The sequence below is a fragment of the Trachemys scripta genome, chromosome 8, assembly GCF_013100865.1.
Source record: "Trachemys scripta elegans isolate TJP31775 chromosome 8, CAS_Tse_1.0, whole genome shotgun sequence".
NCBI lineage: Eukaryota > Metazoa > Chordata > Testudines > Emydidae > Trachemys > Trachemys scripta.
The window spans coordinates 89,812,367-89,831,682 of NC_048305.1; the positions used below are offsets into that span (position 1 = coordinate 89,812,367).

Here is a 19,316-nt window from a genome sequence, read left to right on the forward strand (position 1 = left end):
GGACAGAAGAAAGCACATATTAATGGAGTTTTCTCACAAAAGAACCTAAAGGGTTTGATTTGTTTGGATGGAAAGAGAAGACACAAGTAAGTGATACTGAAGAAAAGCCTGTTTGTCCTTAACATATTTGACAAACTGTTCTTGAACAATTTCTCCATTTGGCAATTACACTGCCAGTACAGGGCGAAACCTGATGATCTCTGATACTCTGGCCCAGATCCTTCCAACCAGTCATGCTGTGCTTGATGCAAGTCAGGGGTTGGGATGGGTATGCCAATATGAAGTTAAGCCATCTTTGTGGGTCTTTGATTCTGGAGCTTTGACCCAATCCCCAGACTTTAGGCTGCTCTATTTTACATCAGTTGCCAACAGCCCACGGGGTCTGTTCTAGCAGCTAGTGATCAGCCAAGATGAGCCTATGTGCCTCCTTCACTGTGGGGTAGGAAGGCGAGTGGTTTAGGTACCACTATGGCAGCCTTGGAGCATTGGAGAATTCAAGTATCCAGTTAAGCCAGGTTTAAATCTGCTTTGTTCCACTGGAGCCCCTCAAAGTGGAGTAACGGGCTGGAGAGTCTGATGCTATAAACTAGAGATGAAGAACACAGACCTAATGTATAAAACTCTGGAGCCTTGACATGTATGTACCCTTGTTTTCTTAAGACAGAATTGTTTAATTTTTATTCAAGGAAAGACGACTTGAAACTTATCCATCTAGCCCAGAATTTATATGCATTTCTACCTAACCACACATTGTGAGAAATGTGATTAAGGGCTCAGTTTGCTGTCTCCATACTTTGCTTGCTCACATCTGAACATATGCATGCAATTTGCATGCGTACACACTTGGTTGAAAGCTCACCTACAGCATCTAGCCATGTATGCACAAGGGTGCAAATGCACACTTACTCAAAGGCTGGAAATCAGACACATGATGCTGGTAAAGGGTGTTGAAGGACAGGACTATACAAGTGCTAAATAATATAATTTTGGACAGCCTGGCACAATGCTAAAGACACTCATTCAAAGAGCAGAAAATCTGAGATATGCTGAATGTAAGCTAGGGCAGAACAACGCTCCAATGTATAAGACTCGTCTTTTCAACAGAACTTCCCTAGTTACATGATCTTTTTTAATAATGAAAATTGTAGTGATGGATGTAATTATAGATTTGATTAAATCAGTCTTTCAGTTCTTGAAACAAAGTTATGGTTACTGCACATACTTGTTCTTCTTTGTGAAAATGTCCTGTTAGCCTCACCAAAGCTTAGTCAGTCTAGGAGATTCATCTGCTATGAGAGTTTTCCTGAACTGAACTGAGTTTACAATATATGGATAACCTCTTTCCACAAAGAGTTAGTATTTACTACTTTTTTTTGGTACTTTTGATGTAGTAGAGGTGTATATTTATACAGGTACCTAGACTCTGGTCTATTCATATTCAGTTCGCATCAGGGAGGCTATGCAGTTTAAGGACAGTTCCTGAAGATGTGTGTGTCATACTACAGTACGCACACTGTACTCTTGTCAAAAGTTACATTAGTTTTAGTGGGCATTTTACAGTATAAATAGAACAAGTTATTTTTTGCAACATTTTAAAAAGCTGCCATAATTTGTGTTCATCATTATCAAGTTCTAAATCTCCTTAATATAAAATATAAAGTGAGTTACATGTGTACCAGTAATATTTACATTTAAAAAAACATTTTTGTATGGATTACAATTTTTGAAGCTTGGTTTTGCAAATTATGTATTGAATATTTCATAAACTGATTCGAAGAACTTCTCTTTTCTTGTAGGTTTTTATTTTTAAATTACTTGCCCTATATTCAGTTCCTATTTCAAATAGATGTTGGTTGTATAGTCAATACAGTCATATTTCCAATCAGGGGAAAAATCAAACCAGATTGGCAAATATCCTATTTAGGAATACTATCATGTTCACTTTTAAATGTTTGGAGGATGTATGAATTTTGATAACTTAATTGTATTTTAATCTCTACCCTGTTACATTTTATTTTTTGTGAACATGCACAAACCAACAAAAGTTGATTATCTTTAACATACATCTCAATTTATTAATCTAGGACTATGCTCAGAGTGTCAATATTTCCAGGTTTCCTTATTTGCTCTCAGTACATTTTAAAAGAAAGGTGCACTTAAAAAAAAAAAAAAAAAGTACTAAACGTTCAGCTGCTAATAAGCACTTATCAATATGTATGCTCTGGGACATATACATGAAAATAATGTTTTTATTTTTGATTGACATTTATGAGCCTGTTGCTGGCAACTTTTGGGACACTAATGATATGGGGAATGAATTTAGAGGCTGAAAATTAGCATTATTCAGTATTACACATATTTCTATAATACCCAACATCATAATTAATGGATACTCCTGTAGTTCTCTGTGTACCTCAACACTAGAACAACTTTAATGTTTAATTTTGAACAGATATTTCATTTTCACACAGCACAATTCTTACATTAAAACAGGACAGAAACTACCTTTCTACCATTTCAGCTGACAAGCCATTAATGTCACAAATGACAACACTACGTTTGCCAGCAGTAGGCTAAGACATGCCAATTTTACCTCAAAAATAATTTTCAATTGCATTTCACACAGTAATGGGTCTGTGTCACAAAATGTAAATTGCATTTGGATCCCAACTTTGTCTAGAGCTGGGGGTGTTTGGATCAAGGGCCCACCTTTAATTTTGCAGTTCATCCAAGATGAAACATGTTCCTCACTCAGTGACTTTTCAAGTATAAAAGCAAGATGTAGACACCTGGTTTATCACAGCAGATGAAGATTTGTGAATTAATATTCTATCACACTCCAGGATGACAGAACTCAAAAGAACTGTGAAGACAAACATAACGTCCTTTTTCTACTGAAGACTGGCTCACCTATTAGGCTGCACATTGTTAAATCTGCAGTTTCATGAAGTTTTCTTTAAAATAAATAGTTTCCTATCCAAAAGAAAAATTTGTCCTCTTAGAACCACACAAAATCTTGATTGACATTCTGCTCTCCTTACATGCATGAAACTCAGTTCCACAAGCACAAAGTAGTATAGTGGAATTGAAATTGACTATGCCAATCTCAGAAGAAACATATAGGGCAAAAATGTCAGCCACATACTCCAATTTTAAACACGCACTTTTATGCATACAACTATTTTCCCCAAGTACAGCTATTTTCTTATGCAAATGAGAAAACTGGGTATAAGATTTGCATGTACAAGTGTGTACATTGTGCATGCAAAATAGACAATGGACAGTTAGCTGCCAAACTAACTGTTAACCCCATTTTCATGTTTCCCTTTATAATAATTTTAATTTAGCTCACATTACAGCTCAGTGTAAAAAAATGCTAGATTACCAAAATAAATAAATAAATATATAAAATAAATAAAACCACAGACCTGACAAGTCATGTGACAAATATACAGTGGGAGCACTTTAAATTTTTTTTACTGGTTCTACTGGTCTGGTCTATTATAGACACAGGAGTTAGCTCTCTCAGTTCAAAATATTTGAAATATAGCCATTTTAACTACTCAGTCTTTGCACAACACAAAATCGTCCAGTTGACAAGATAAAAGACAGTGAGTTAGGAGACCTGGGTTCTATTTCTGACTCTGCCATTGACTCAACTCTGTCACCTTGGGCGGGACTTAAGTTTTCAGTGCCTCAATTTCTCCATGTGTAAAACAGAGCTAAATCCTTCTTCACTTGTATAAAGCACTTTATGATCTATGGATAAAAAGTGCTGTATCGGGGCTACATAGTAGGGATATATTGCATTCTTTCTCCAGTTATCTTTGTGGGGGGTTTGTTTGCTTGCTTAGGCTCTTAATTATTGAGACAAGGAACTTTTCTTACATGTCTGTGAAGCATCTTACATAGAGTGCTCCAAAATTCCCCAACAAACAGCATTGCAAAAGTGGAGGCGGTTGCTGAAAATGTGCTCTTTAATACAATTACTATTTGTGGACATACAGACTCCTGTAGGCTCAGAGTCATCACTGAATGTCTTAAACTGCCTGCTTATTTAATAATCTACACATTTGTGAAGTGTCAGAATATTGAGAAGAAACAAGAGTCCATAAAAGTAGAAGACAGTGTTTGGAAAAGTTGCATTATTTGTTATGAAGTTTGAAATAAGTATTTTAAGAAGTATGGACATTGGGTTTTAGTATTTTGGTTGATTGGAGTTTTTGGGGGGAAGAGGAGAAAATATGTTATAACCTCAGCATTTATTAAAATATTCTTTTGGAGTTAAACCAGCTAAACAATTGAAGATAGACCTTTTATTTAGCACTATTATAAGACATACTAAGGACTGAAGAAAAAGTAAATCAGTTTGCAGGTTCTACTTAACTCTCTTTTTTCATGAGGCACCCCCTTTTTAACAGCTACCAGTATTGTATTTAAATCGTATATATATATTGACAAAATGTAATCTACCTCTGTAAGCATTGTGCCATTCAACAGTACTACTATTAAATTTGTATACCACAGTTTAAATTACATCCATTTCATGAATGGTAAAATTCTAAAACTCAAGTGTCTAACTGCCAAAATACAGCCTTACTGGAATGAGTACAATTTACAAATACAATAATTACATTTTAAAACCATTAACAATGTTACATCTAGAAGTAAATACTGTAGGACTGGTCAAGACGGCGTCTTCTCAGGAAAAAATGCTGAAAGTTGCTGACACTTCCAACAGAAGTGCCCCAAGTGCAGGATTTAGTTCATTTCCCTTAAACCGTAATTCAAACCCGTTCCACACAGCAGTCCTTGGTTATATGGATTTTCCATATACTTGCATAAGCTTCCGTTAGTTATCAGCCAAGTATTTTCCTATAAATAGAATATGTTAAAACAACAGGTTACTGAGCATATGATTTCCCCCATCTATTTTGTAACTAGATCCATAGCAAAGTTAAACAGTGATACTTGATCTCACCCTGGTTCCACAGTGCCATAGTCCTGGCTTTACACTGATCACGGCAAAATCACACCCTGATGGTGTTTTTTGAATATGCATCTGTCTCACCCATTTACCAAATGCCACATTTCACACACAGGTGCTCATTCTCCCTGTCCTAGAGGAACCCAGGCCCTGCATCCCCAGATGCAGGAAGTCCGCTGAGAGCAGGGGTCCAGTGGCACATTATCTTCCCCCTCCACTCCAACCAGGGCTGGCTCCAGGCACCAGCCAACCAAGCACATGCTTGGGGCGGCACCTTGGGGCGGGGCGGCGCTCCGGTTTTTATTTAATTTTTTTGTGGTTTGGCGGCGCGGTGCTCGGGGGAGGGGGCTTCGGGCAGCGCGGCGCTGGGATTTCGGCAGGGCGGCACTCTTCTTTTTTGCCTGGGGAGGCAAAAAAGTTAGAGCCGGCCCTGACTCCAACAAGGGGCCTGAATCCAGACAATATTATTCACAAACATGAAAGAAGTGGGGTTGGGCCAGCCTGGCTGGGAGCTGTGCTTATTCAATACATGTCCTGTGAAGATTCTGTCAGTGAAACACCTATAGAGCCCTTGATGGCACTTAAAATTGCTGTCCCTGGCGTAAAACCCAGTGGAGACCAGTGGTGATACCACTGCTTGCCTCTCTTAGGGATGAACCCTCTCCTTGTGCCTGCGAGAGTGAATCAAAACATTAGGCCAGAGTTTACTTTAACTAGGTGTAGGTAACAATAGTGAAAACTACTCAATCATTGTTTTTTAATATGTATATGCATGAAGGTCAAGTCTGCTCCCTGGATGGATAGACATGGACATACATACATACATACATGCACATAGAGGCGTGCACAAGAAGGGGGCAAGCAGGGGCATGGCCCCCCCAATAATCAATGGGGGCACAGAGCTCCGAGGGCTGTGGCGGGGACACAGAACATGCCCCTCCTAAAGCCATCAAAATTTTATTTCTGAGCACTCCCCTGCACACGTGCTCACACACATGCATCCCCTTCCAATCTTGTCCTTCATGCCTTTGAGAGTCAGTAACATATGTACCAAGAGCAAAACAGAGCCCAAACTCAAAGAGCGGAAGAATTTTAGCAGGATATATTAGCAATTTTTCAGAACAATATCTGCCTCTCACTCAGTTGGCAAAGCAGTGATGTTTCTTCAACGTTTAATTTCTAATAGCTTGTGTACAGTTAAATACACCTTTGGAAGATGCAGTAAAACCAGTCTTAAGTAGTCATCCAAAGGGCCAACAAAAATCAATCACTTGGAAGAAGTGAGTAATTAAACCCTGAACAAAATGGTTCTAGAAATCTTCATGAAACTTTAAAGCAGCCTCTTAAGACAATGGGTAGCTTTTGGGGATGTTTCCAAGTGTAGATTGTACTGTACTTTGTGCATGTGTGAACTCTTGGAAGAATTCTCCATATTCTTGTTGGTTAAGGCACAAAATGTAGTTTTTTGGTAAAACAATAATAGGTATTTTATATAGACACCTTTTATCAGAGCCCTATGTACAGGAGTTATCCCCTCTTCTTAGTACCTTATCTTGCAAACTCTTTCCTCACTGCAGGGATAAATGTATGGCAAGTGGCCAGCACCTGTGACTCTTACTGATACAACCCCCACCCAGTTAAGGGGTTTGTGACATGCTTACCTGCTGCAAATCTCTTTTTAATGAGTGAAAACCGGTATCCTGCTCCAACAAGTTCGATATCACAGCTGGAGAGAGTGCTCCCTTCACTCGTAAACTGCACTACCAATGGCGAAGGTTTGCTTGGTCCTTCAGACAGCTGGAATCTTGCCAGCAAAGAACCCACACCTTCGGATTAAGAATTCCAGAAGATCATTACAAGAGAGTAACACATACACTGCTTCTGGGATGGCTCTTAGCGTGGAATCCAAGTGAATGGAATAGTAAATAACATTCTTTAGTCCAAAAGTGCCCGGAAATAAATCTGGTTCCTCAAGTTATATAAATGGCAGCAAATGTACATTGATAAGAATGTGAGCATTTCATCAAATCATACTTCAGAAGACTGTTACCTTTTCAGACTTTAGAGATATAAATTAGATAGCAAATAAACTGCAGGAGTCACACCAAATAGAAAGTACATGCAAGTGTGCTGGATCCCTAGTATGTACAATATGACATGCTGAAGGGCAGTTGGCCCAAGGTGATACCTTGACAATAGAAAATGTTATAGGGGAAAATAATGGGGATTACTCAATCTTGGAAACAGACTTGTAGGACCTCCATGGGGCTGAAGACTCTCAATTGTAGAAATCAACTGTTTTTTCTTTGATGAAATTAGAGCCCAAACCATTACACATCTCCCTTTACACTCCTAAAATGAGCAGGAAAATGTGTGACCAAACAGTTACACTGATCTTGTTCACACTTTACATAGCTAATTTGCTCCTGTGCTGTGAACAGTACCCTATAATGTCAAGTTTCATCAGGAATTGGTTTGTTGATGGATGTGCACAAAGATAAACTAGTCAACGTCTTTAATTAAAAACAATTAACTGACATCAATTAAATGTAGACTTGCATTATTACCTCCATTTTCTGATTTTTGCGAGATATCAGGAATCTTCCACAATATTCTTTGCTGTTCAGCATTCCTAAAAAAAAGGAAGAAAATAGTGTAACTGTAGGAGACAATGGAGGTAATGAAGGAGCCCGTCTAAGTCATTTGCGTTCTAAAATAGGTAGTGGGAGCAGTGCAAAATTTGTTGAAAATGCTTTCTTCTGGTTAGGAGTCTCATGAGGTTGTACTGCGTTAGTTTTGCTTTAGGTTTGAATGTAAGTGCCATTCTGGCAGTTATCTGTGCTGTCACAGATGGACAGTGTTAGCTGCGGAGTTAATTCAAATAAATGCAAAAAAATATACTAATAAAAAATGAATAGAAGGCAGTGTGGTGAAGTAGATAGGGACCAGACCTGAAAAATTTGAAGTCCTGAGTTCTAGCCCCAACTCTGCCAATGACTTACTCTGTGACCCTGAGCAAATCACAAATTAGATGCAGCAGTTCCCCTATCTGCAGGCTATGGACAATAATGCCTACCCATGATTGTAAAGTGCTTTGAGTTCTATGATGAAAAGAACTCTAAGTGCTAAGTATCATTAATATTAAGATTATTGAAGTGACTTTCACCTTAATGCATGCTGGTTAAGATCAGATCATTCATTTGTGAAAATGACAGAAAAAAATCAGAGTAGCATTTCATGTCTTCCTTTGCTACAAAATGTAGATTCTAATGTCTAGCGTCCCCATTGTGATCCTGCATGCCTCAGCTAGAGCCTTATAAATATCAGCATGTCTCCATATCTATTGGGGATGAAGTACTGTTATAATCACGAAAGTGACAGGGTTGGCAAACAACAGGGAATGGCTTTGTTGAACTAGACTTTCATACCAAACAGCAGGTGGAAGCACAGCTTGAAGTTTCGTTACTCCTCCATCTATGGGAATTAGGAACTGGACATTGTTTAGAGCTACTGGTGTAGTCATTGCCTCTGTATTATATTTGTAGTCAATGCGAAGATCAGTGCTTGTAGATTCACACCGCCAGCTCACTGCAAGGTTTAATGGAGTAGACTGAATACCCTGGGCAGATACCTTAGAAAATGACAGAAAAACAATATTTAGTTTCCTCAGGGATAGAGGGAGAAATCTGCATCTATGGATATAAAATCGTTGTTGATTTTAGAGCAGAGAACTCCCTGCACTTCCCCAGTAAGTTTTTGTAAGGGACTCAAGTCACACCCAGTCCAGTGGTATTAAGAAGGCAACACCTCTGCAAAACTTCTTGTAATTCCTGGACTAAAGAGCAGACTATTTCAGGCAACTTACTTTTCTGTACTAGAGACAGGTTCTATTAATGCTACAATGTTAATTACCTTTTTGACAACGTTTTACTTTGCAGAAGAGCTTACCTGGTATTTGAGCATATCCACATTGTAATACGTTGCTTGTGGTTTCTGTTCAGACACTTTTTTTAGATGAGTCATCAGATTTGGCATGTTTACCCAGAATTCCTTTGTGTTGGCATCAGTTTGTGTACTGTCACTATGGGTTTATAAAAAGGTAAAGGATGAGCTATTTTCATAAACAGAATCTGTAAACGGAAGTTCTTCTCAAAATGATCAGAGGACATAATCTTGGGCATGTTGTAGAACAGGATTCTACACTTATAAAACAATGCCCTTCCGTTTTTTGAAATGCTTCATCAGAACTCTACCATGGCCTCAATGGTAAACATCTCCACAGATGTATTATGTATATATAACTTTGTCAGTTAATTTCTCGAGAATGAGGGCCTAATAAGCATTGGCTAGAGCTGGACATAATGAGAGAAAACTCTTAAAATTTTCTACTTAGCTGTCAGACGGGTATGTCTTTGGGGTGGCTAGCCTGTCCTGCAGCGTGCACTGCCAAGGCTACATTCTATTTTTAGCGCACTAGCTTGGATGGGAGTTAGTGGGAATACGTCTCCTCGAGCTGGGAATTGCACCCCCAGTTCAAAGTGGATACATATCCAAAGTGAATTTAGTGCCTGAGAGAACTGTAGTATTGCCAGGGTAACATTTTCAAAAGCACTTAAGTGACTTAGGAAACTATGTTCCATTTTCAAAAGTGAGTTAGGTGCTTAACGATGCAGAACGGCACCTAGTGGGATTTTCCGAAGCACCTAGGTTCGTAATCCCCCTTTGATTTCCATGGAAGTTAGGAATCTAGGTGCTTTTAATAATTGGCCCCTGAATTTACTTTAAAGTTTTGAACCCATAATCAGTGGTGAAAGCCTAATAAAGTATCACAATGCTTCTTCCAACCAATAGCACTAAATTGGTTTAACATCAACAATATTGTGTAGAGGCTTTTCTAAATGAAGCCTGGGGACGGGGATGGGGATGGGGATGGGTAGTTTGGTTGGTAGCCAGCCCCAGAATTAAGGAAGCAAAGAGGTGGCTGGGTCCTGCATAGAGCGCAGGTTGCCAAAATCTGAGGATCCGATCCATACTATCCAGGATACATTGACTATAAACTAAGTGTTGTCAAATGCACAAAGCAAATGAACAAGAAATGGAGGACTCATTGATCTTAGGCATTATTCAAACAACTAAAACATTCAAGCTAAAAATATTATTTTAAAATGGACTGTATCCTATTCAGCCTTATTCTCAATAATATTAAGAGAGGTGGTTTTATGAACAATTCTGCAGGTCAAGGTTTAAACCTCCATAGGATCACAGTATTTTATTCCCTTGAAATGTGTCTTCTAACACAGCTACAGAGTAACATTTCTTGTTAGTTTCTACAAAGTTTTTGTAAAATTATATTTACCAGCAGAGAAGTTGGGGATTTGGCAGGACGTGTTCTAACCTGTTGTAATTTATCACGCGGAAGGTTAGAACAGATGGGGCTGGATTATTGGCAAAATGTCTGGTAATTCCTGCAGGAAATGACAGCACCATTTCTCCAGTTATCTTCACTATACATCTTCAAAATCAAATAAAAGGAAACAAAGGGAGAGAAGAAAGAAAGCAGCTTAAAATATAGCCCGGAAAGTGAATAATCTGGATCAAGCTAGGCATGATGGAGATGGTGACATTTCATTCCTTCCCTATTATACTGGAAAGAAAATCATCATCTTCCTAAAACAGCATTAGTCTGAATAGAGAAAAATTCTGGTATTTGGGCAACAAATAGAAAATGTGATCTTTCTGTGAATGCCTCTGGACTTGCTTTTAGAAACAATCTGCTTTTCTCTTCATAACAGAAAAACAAAACCAACCATCTTAAATCGAACAGTTGCCAGCAGCCCAGTTTTGCCTGGGAAAGCCCAAACTTTCTGCTCTCTGACCCAAGCAACTGGAACTGAGCTGTAATTTCATTGCAGGTCCTGATCCAGCCATATTTCCTGCTGTCTTGTGGCTCCAGAAGCAGCCCACTTTCAGTGCCTGTGCTGTATCTCAGGGTCTCTGCTTGTACAAGGGGTGGGGGGGGGGGGCAGCCATCAGCACCCTCACTAGCAGCAGCTCCAGCTTAGCCCATTCCCCCAGTGGATCGGCAAGGAAAAGGAATGAGTCCAATACAGATGCAGTGAATGTCCAAAATGCAGGGATAGTTATTTTGAGAGAGGAATACAGAAGATACTAGAAAGCGTTGTTTCTGGGAGTCAGATGGCAAAAATCAATGAACTTACCAAAGGAAACTAACATGCTCCACTTTGTCTGAGTTTTACCCACTCCACTCAGTGCTTTCGATGCCAGGTTTATACATACATGGTAAGCCCACTGCACTGCTGGAATTAGTGCTAAGGCTGACAATGTTTGTGTTGAGACCAGCATCTTTAATAATGAAGCAGGTGGTTTTAGGATTCCAGTATTCATGGAACAGTGATTCCATAAATAAGAGGTGGTGGATGAAGTGCACTCTGGATACAATATATAGACTTACTGGGAAACCTCCACATTGATTTTTGCCATTTTTATTTCCTTGCTGACTGGTTGTTTCTAGGCCTCAAACTAATTCAGTGATCACACTATTAGTTCTTTGCTTGTTGCTGATCCATGTACATTGCTTGTTGCTGATCCACTCAAGTTGCAGTGGGGGAGGTCCAGGTTGGATATCAGGAAAAACTATTTCACTAGGAGGGTGGTGAAACACTGGAATGCGTTACCTAGGGAGGTGGTGGAGTCTCCTTCCTTGGAGGTTTTTAAGGCCCGGCTTGACAAAGCCTTGGCTGGGATGATTTAGCTGGGAATTGGTCCTGCTTTGAGCAGGGGGTTGGACTAGATGACCTCTTGAGGTCCCTTCCAACTCTGATATTCTATGATTCTATGATTCTATGATTCTACATTAACACAAAGAAGCAGACCACACTGTGCTCGGTATCCATGTGTTGACAGCAACTTTCTTACAGGACCTATCACTTCAAAATATAGGCTCTGAATTTATATTCCTGTATCTTTTAGAGATCATATTATATCTCCAGCCTTCTTACACAGAGAGCATGCAATAAAAAGTTTAGTGCCAATGAACTGGAGTATATCTTTCTTTGCTGAAAATACAGAATGTGGCTGTGTATCAAAGTTGTGCTGTAAATCTAAGTTTAAGAGAGAGTCATAGCAGGGAAAATATATAAATGGAACATGGCTGTGACTTTTCTTGCTTCAAATTCAAGTATTGTCATCTGAAAACACTCAGATCTTACCAGTGCAAAGCAGTCATGAAGCTGGAGGTGGAGTGGAGGGGGCAGCAAGGGGAGTACATGGTATGCTGCCAGTTTCTGGCTATGGTCTATGTGGCACCCATGGTCTATGTGGCACCCATAGGCTGTTCTGAGTTATGCCACAGGCTGTTTCAACCCCCATTTGGCCCAGAATCTTGCCACTCATTCTCAGCTGCCCTGACTCTGAACTCAGGGCTCAGAATCTAGCTCACTGAAGGAGATACATACATATATATTTAATGTTTGCAGGGAAATTGTTGAGGTCATTGCTCACTAACATGGATAGGACAACCCCGTCTTTCCAGTGAGTGGTAAAGAGCATATAAGGATATTCTGGCAAGGAGATGTCCTTTAGTACAGTACCATGTCTGCTGTATCAAAGGAAGGACTGATGGGTGAAATGGTATTCTAGTGGTATTAGTTTGTGTCTATCAACTACATGCTGAGTGAGGCAACAAGTCCACAGGACTGGAAATCAGGAAACCTGGGCAAGTCACTTTACCTCTTTGTGCCTCCACTTCCCCATCTGTAAAATGGGAATAATGATACCCGATACCTTCCTTTGCAAAGCTTCAGAATAATACTCCACTCCTATACAGCGCTCTTAATTCATAAATCTCAAACATACAAAAACTTCATTGAAAGCACTTAAAGCTGTTAAGGGCAAATAAGGTTCAAACTGAAACACCAAAATCAGAAAATAAAGACCAAAGCTAAAAAAAAACCCCCTATATACATCACCTTTCTCTCAGACACCCACCCACCATCCTGAGAAAATCAACCATAATCACCAAGTATAAAGACAGGCTTTGAGTCCATCCATTTCTTTGTAGTTCTCTATGGTTGCAGGAAGTATAGACAAAGTAAATCTTGGTTTCTGATTGCCTGCAGGGCTTTGAAGAACAAAAAATCGCTTTCATGGAAAGTTGAGTTGTTATGCTGGATTTATGCCATTGGAAATGAGAACAGAATTTGGCCCAGTGTACTAGTGTAGGAGGGATAATAGGTTAGTATATCCACACTAGCTAGCATCAGGTCAGATTTTCAGAATGCAATATCCAGAAAGTAGGGAGGGAGAGAAGAATTGCAGATTACATGTATATTACGCCCCCAATAAACCCTACAGACTCAGTTTCTGGTCCCTCTCTGTAACGACATTTAAAATTAATTCCTTGATGAAGAGAAATAGATGTTAATTAAAAGTATTTTTCAGGCCATAAAACAGATAAGCACAGAAGCAGAACTTTTCTCTAGTTACTTGTGGGCATGAGAAAACTGGTAATCTTTTTACCATTGGAAAAATCAAACCTAGTAAGAGGATTTAACGATCTGTGCATCTCGAACCTATGAATAGCCCTTAAGAGAATATTATTTCACTCATATTTGTAAGATCTTTTATAACCAGTATTGCATATTTAATGTGCATAGTATATAAGTACATTAAATTATATTGATAAAACAATTAAATAATGAATTTAAAACTACTCAGTTATACCTGTTGTGTTAAACCCTATTCCAGGTTGAATTTTTAAATCGCTCAATGTGGGCGAAAGGTGGCAGAAAGGTAATTTTTACTTGCAACCGTATTATTTAGAATTGTTGTTAGACTATCACAAAACAGACAGCGAAGTGTTCAACTAAGCTTGTTAGAGCTAAAAGAATTGTTGATCAGGGGTTTTCAAGGCTTCTGGTGAGACTACAAAATAGTCATAACAGACCAGAACCTTCTTAAAATGAGAGGAACCATCCATTCAGGGACCATCAGAAGCCTGTTTTGATTGGGTAGTTTAATGTGGTAGGGTAGCAATTCTGCCCTTTTTGCACGTTTATTTTTTGAGGAACATTTGGCAACGTACACACAAGGCCGGCTCCAGGCACCAGCATTCCAAGCAGGTGCTTGGGGCCTCAATCTGCAAGGGGTCGCACTCCAGGTGTTTTTGCCGCCATAGCAGCGCGCCGAATTGCCGCCGCGGACGGCGGGGGCAGTCCATGTGCGTTAGGGCGGCACGCGTGTTTCTGCAGCGGCAGCAATTTGGCGGCAGCTTCTATGTTCAGCTGCCCGCGGGGGAAAATCAGTGGTTTCTGTCTTCCGGCTGAAGACAGAAGCCGCCGCTGAATTGCCACCGCCTCACAAACATGCGTGCCGCCCTAACGGCACACGGAGTGCCCCCGCCGTGCACGGCGGCAATTCGGCGCGCTGCTTGGGGCGGCAAAAACAGTAGAGCCGGCCCTGCGTACGCACATGAACATGGCAGTGAGCTCTGAGAATGGCAGGGTGCTGGAACATTAGCACCATCACACTGCCCAGCATGACAGGACCTAAAGTACCATAATTGGTAAGTCATTTCCTTGATCCGGAAAGATGTTCGGGCAGTATCAGATGAGATGAGGGAACCAAATTACATCACTGTCTCTATGACCATATACATTTCTAGCTCATCCTTATTCCCCTGTCTTTTTTATCCTTCTGTCTAGCTATGCAACACTTTGCTGTGATGAGGGAGACTGGCTATAAACAATGCCGTACCAGCCTGATTCCAGCAGAAGCTTGGCTGGACACAGAGTGGCTAATAAGGTGGTGTGCCATGAGTTGTGCCTGCAGTTTCCCAGCAACTAAACTGTGAGCTTCAGCGACAGGAGCTAAGTTTTCCTATCTTTTGCTCTTCTTTTGTCTCTTCCACGTAGTGTTTGTTTTTGTTCTCCCCCACACCCTCCAGTGTTCATTTGTGCTGAAAAACCACACTTGAATCACAGAAGCTAAAAGCAACCATTTAGCCTGACCCTCTCTCTTCTCCTAAAGAATCACATTTGATGCCCTTCAAGAGTGTTTCCCTTTAAAAAGCATTATACCAGGAGCAACCACCTCTTACCTGTCTTGTGGAAACAGACAAAGGGCCAAATGAGAACCTGATAAGACAGGGGTTCTCAACCTTTTTCTTTCTGAGCCCTCTCCCCCAACATGCTATAAATACTCCACGGCCCACCTCTGCCACAACAACTGTTTTCTGCATATAAAAGCCAAGGCCGGCGTTAAGGGGTAGCAACCAAGGCAATTGCCCGGGGCCCCACATCACAGGGGCCCCCATGAAGCTAAGTTGCTCAGGCTTCTGCTTCGGCCCTGGGCTTCATCCCTGTGTGGCAGGGCTTAGACTTTCTGCCCTGGGCCCCAGTGAGTCTAAAACTGGTCCTGCTTGGTGGACCCCCTGAAACCTTGTGGCCCCCTAGGGGGCCCCAGACCCCTGGTTGAGAACCACTGCGATAAGAGACATCAGTAAAGAGTGAGACAGAGGAGAAACTGACATTGATTTTCCAGTTCACTGTCCAAAAAAAAGGAGATACTTCCTCAGGATTTCAGGGATAGTAGAAGATTTCCCATTAAACTTAAGAAAGAAAAGTTATGCACTACCTTTGAGGAAATGAAAACAATAGCAGTCACATCTCTCAGTGTGAACAATAGTACAAGATGGTCTATTTCTGTCTACAGGATAGACATGCTGTATAAAATCTCCATTATCAGTGGGAAATCTATTCTAGACACAGATACGAGGGATGACATCCTGGCCCCACTGAAATCAATTGTTTTGCTAAAATAGGATTTTATCCTAGACCTTTTAACTTTGGCAACTCCTGTCTAGCCAATAAAATCATCATTCAAGAACTAGGTGTTTCTGTTTTATGGGAATACTTTCAGCTAGAAATGGGCACAAAATGTAACCCCAGAGCTGAATGCCCTTTGACTTTGGGTAAGATTCAGATACACCCAGACCTAAATCCTTTTTTGAACTTGGCTATTTGAGTATAGCTCTACCTAGCACCTATCTACCTGTAGCACTCTACAATCTGATTTCTATAAGTGATGAGCATCTGCAGCTTATAAAATGTGACCTTCAAAATGCTATCCAGACTTCATTGTCAGAACATCCCTGTAACGTAGGCAGGCAAACATATTCCTCACTTTACAGGCGTGGAAAATGAGCGAAAGAGCGGTTGAGTGATTGTCCCAAGGCCCCACAGCAAGTCAGTGTCAGAGTCAACCATGTTATTGAGACAGTGCTATTACTCTTCAGGAGTCCCTGGTTCTTTGTGCTGTGCTCAGACCATGACACCACTCCACTCTGCTAGGCATGCTTTGCACTGAGTTTTTAAATCTCTTCACTCACCTTTAAAAAAAACAACCACACACTAACTAGTGAGTTTGAACAATAAGATGCGTTCACAGTAACTGATAAGTTTTACTGACAACCATCAATAAAGGAGGTATTTTCCTTTGATTCACACCTATAATTTCCTTTAACATTGATGGGACTTACACACATCCAGAGGCTTTAGTGCCCTGCTACATGTTTAAGTTGAGTCATGCCCCTGGAAAGCTCTGGAAATAATGACTAATGACCCAAACATTACATTGAAAAGATTTGTACCTGAAGTTGACTATTCCACTGGGTAGGGGTACCTACTTGTTAGGATCCGCTCCTTTGAAGTATGCATTAACAGTTTCTGTGAATGCTGCCGCTACAGGGAGGGTATCCTGTGCCCCCATCGTCAAAGGACTGGGTCCCCTAGAAGAGCCTGCAACGCAACAGAGGAAAAACTTTCACTTGTTATGTGCGTATAAAACATTACAGTTACTCAAAGCCAATTGTATCAGGGGTGGGGGAATAAAGAACCATTTACTGAAAATAAAAAGTCAAGTCTGGCATTTTGCTTTTATTTGTGAGCAGTAAAAGTCCCCTTGGTGTTCAGAATGGGACTGAATATGTTTACAGATGGTCATTTACTCTCTATATAACCAAAATAATTTAAGTTCTTTACTACGAACAGCATGTGAAAGCAGAAAAACACAGGCAGGGACACACATCTGTAGGAACTTCGATGCTTTATGAATAAGGCAGTATTTGCATGACAGTTTGTGCAGTACACTTCTGTGTTCTACAAAAGAGAGTTGGGTGATTTTTTAAACCAAAAAACTCAGTCGCCCCACAATTTACAGTAAAGCATTTGGCACCGTTTTGTTTTGAAGGGATGAGGCCCAAGGCCGCCTTTTCGCTTTTGTGCCTGATGGGAAGCACTAACCTATACATCTATTCCAAGGCAGCACTGGCTCTGCAGTTCCCTTCCCTTTCCCCTCTACCCAAACCTAACTGCAGCTGCTGTCTGCAACATTCTCTCCTCTATAGGTAGCAGATAAATGTTGCTCCAAGCAGCGTTCACACAGACTAAATACCTGCATGCCTTTCTGAGATGGAGGTTTGTACAGGCACTGTTTGCCTGCCCCGCTGCAGCCAGGCTCTCTAAATAACATGGCCAACAGAGGAGGGGTAACCTAGAGCAACAATGCAGAGGTCCAAGCTTCCATAACAGTAGGGATTCCTTTCCTTTTGGGTCTTGGAGAGCTGTGGGAATATTTCAATGAAACTCTAGCCCTGATTCAGCAAAACTAAGCAAATATTTAAGTCCTATTGAAGACATTAAATAGGAATATGCTTTAGTGCTTTGCTGAACTGGGGCCTTTGACATTCACCTCAGGAAATTTCCAGCCCCTCCCCCACATAGGCACATCTGTAGGAGGATACAAGTTGGCCTGGGTGATTTGTGAACCTTTCAGCACGGCTAAGCCCACTTACAAGCAAGACTAGAGTAAATTATGGTTTCAGATGGAATCCACGCGAAGTTCTGAATTCAACCTGGAATCAGACAAAACTTGGCAGTTCAGGTTGAGTTTTGGGTTTAAATTAAATTCAGAGTGAAACTCAGGGATGCAAACCCACAGCAATTAATTCAGGAGAGTCATATAATTAGAAGAAATGAGGATTTCAGTGACTAATGTACCAAGAGATTTGCTCCAATCATGCACTGCATGTTCTGTAATGGAGATTCTATGCAGCTACCACCAGGCATACTCACATGAACACTAAAATAACTAACCCCTGGGTGTTTGCAGCCATTGATTTTTCCTTTCCTGGCAATGAGCTTGCTTCTAGGTAAGAAATCCTAAATTAGCACCAAAGGGGTAAAAGCTGAATAAAGTCATGTTAGGGGAAAAGAGCAGATGAATTCAGAATTTGCATATAAATCAAAGATGGGCATGTCGGAAATTTACACACTACTTTCCACACTGACAGCTAAAGAAGGTGCCTTGTTTACTGAAAACAACAATAGAAAGGAGAATTTCCAATAACAAGTGCCTTGGGCATCAAATATTGTTTGGCAAAGATCTAGTTTCTCTCTTAATGGAAATTCTAATAGATTAGAATGACATTAATTAGTAGTCATTTACTAATGGCATGACATACTAAAGCTTTGAGATAATAATAATGAATGCCTTATACCTTTCATTCCTTCTCTGGGAATCTGAATGCATGTTCAAACCTTCACTCCGTATTGTGATAGACTATGCAAATCAATAAATTAGGGATGAGAATGGGGTTAGTGTGTGGGGGGTAGGGAATGTAGCATTGGCTTGATTTTCAAAAGGTACTGAGCAGTCACAGCTCCCATTAGTTTAATTCGAATTGGAGGTGCTCGGCACATCTCTTAAAAACAAGCTTTGTATTTTAACTAAAACCAGCCTGTAAAGTCTCTATCCTACCCTGGCTAAATCTCTCCCAGAAACAAAAAACAATATGGATTATTTCAAAGGTAAGGCTGTGTTTTAGAGATGGGATTTTAAAATATAGACATCAAACTATGCCTACCAAACCTCGGGGCTTTTATTTTGCAGTAGGAAGTTTGTGTACTGCTGGCATTAACACATTTTGCAAATGCAGTTCAGTTTATTCGAGCTTCCAAGGCCTTGATGCAATAAAGATTAACGGGTTAGGTCATTCATTCACCTGCTGCAAGTGTAAATGCAGCAGCAAATCCCTGGATGTTTTCAATCCACCCATAATTTACTGAGCGAAGATACTGAGGTATAGGGATAAAGTGACAAATGGGGGCAGCACTAGATTTAAGCATCCTAGTATGGAGCAGGATTCCAGTGCCTGTCTGCCATTGAAATGCCTGTATCATCCATGTGGGACAGTTATCCTTACTGATGCATTTTGACTTAGAGTTCTTGAAGAGAGAAAGGATCAAACCCA

The 19,316-nt window shown here is 40.4% G+C and overlaps 1 protein-coding gene across 8 annotated transcripts in view; it reads right to left on the bottom strand.

Moving 5' to 3' along the window:
* Window positions 1-2,698: 2,698 nt before the first annotated feature.
* The window catches only part of SGIP1 (SH3GL interacting endocytic adaptor 1), a 178,642-nt gene continuing 162,024 nt past the window's right edge, over window positions 2,699-19,316 (bottom strand). For all 8 annotated transcript variants that reach the window (XM_034779206.1, XM_034779208.1, XM_034779209.1 and 5 more), the window contains 7 exons: window positions 16,692-16,803; window positions 10,344-10,499; window positions 8,936-9,068; window positions 8,416-8,618; window positions 7,555-7,619; window positions 6,649-6,813; window positions 2,699-4,875 (listed from right to left, as the gene is read on the bottom strand). In XM_034779206.1, the coding sequence (XP_034635097.1) occupies window positions 4,853-4,875; window positions 6,649-6,813; window positions 7,555-7,619; window positions 8,416-8,618; window positions 8,936-9,068; window positions 10,344-10,499; window positions 16,692-16,803 (857 nt within the window). In that variant the 3' untranslated portion in view covers window positions 2,699-4,852. The remainder of the gene's footprint in view (window positions 4,876-6,648; window positions 6,814-7,554; window positions 7,620-8,415; window positions 8,619-8,935; window positions 9,069-10,343; window positions 10,500-16,691; window positions 16,804-19,316) is intronic.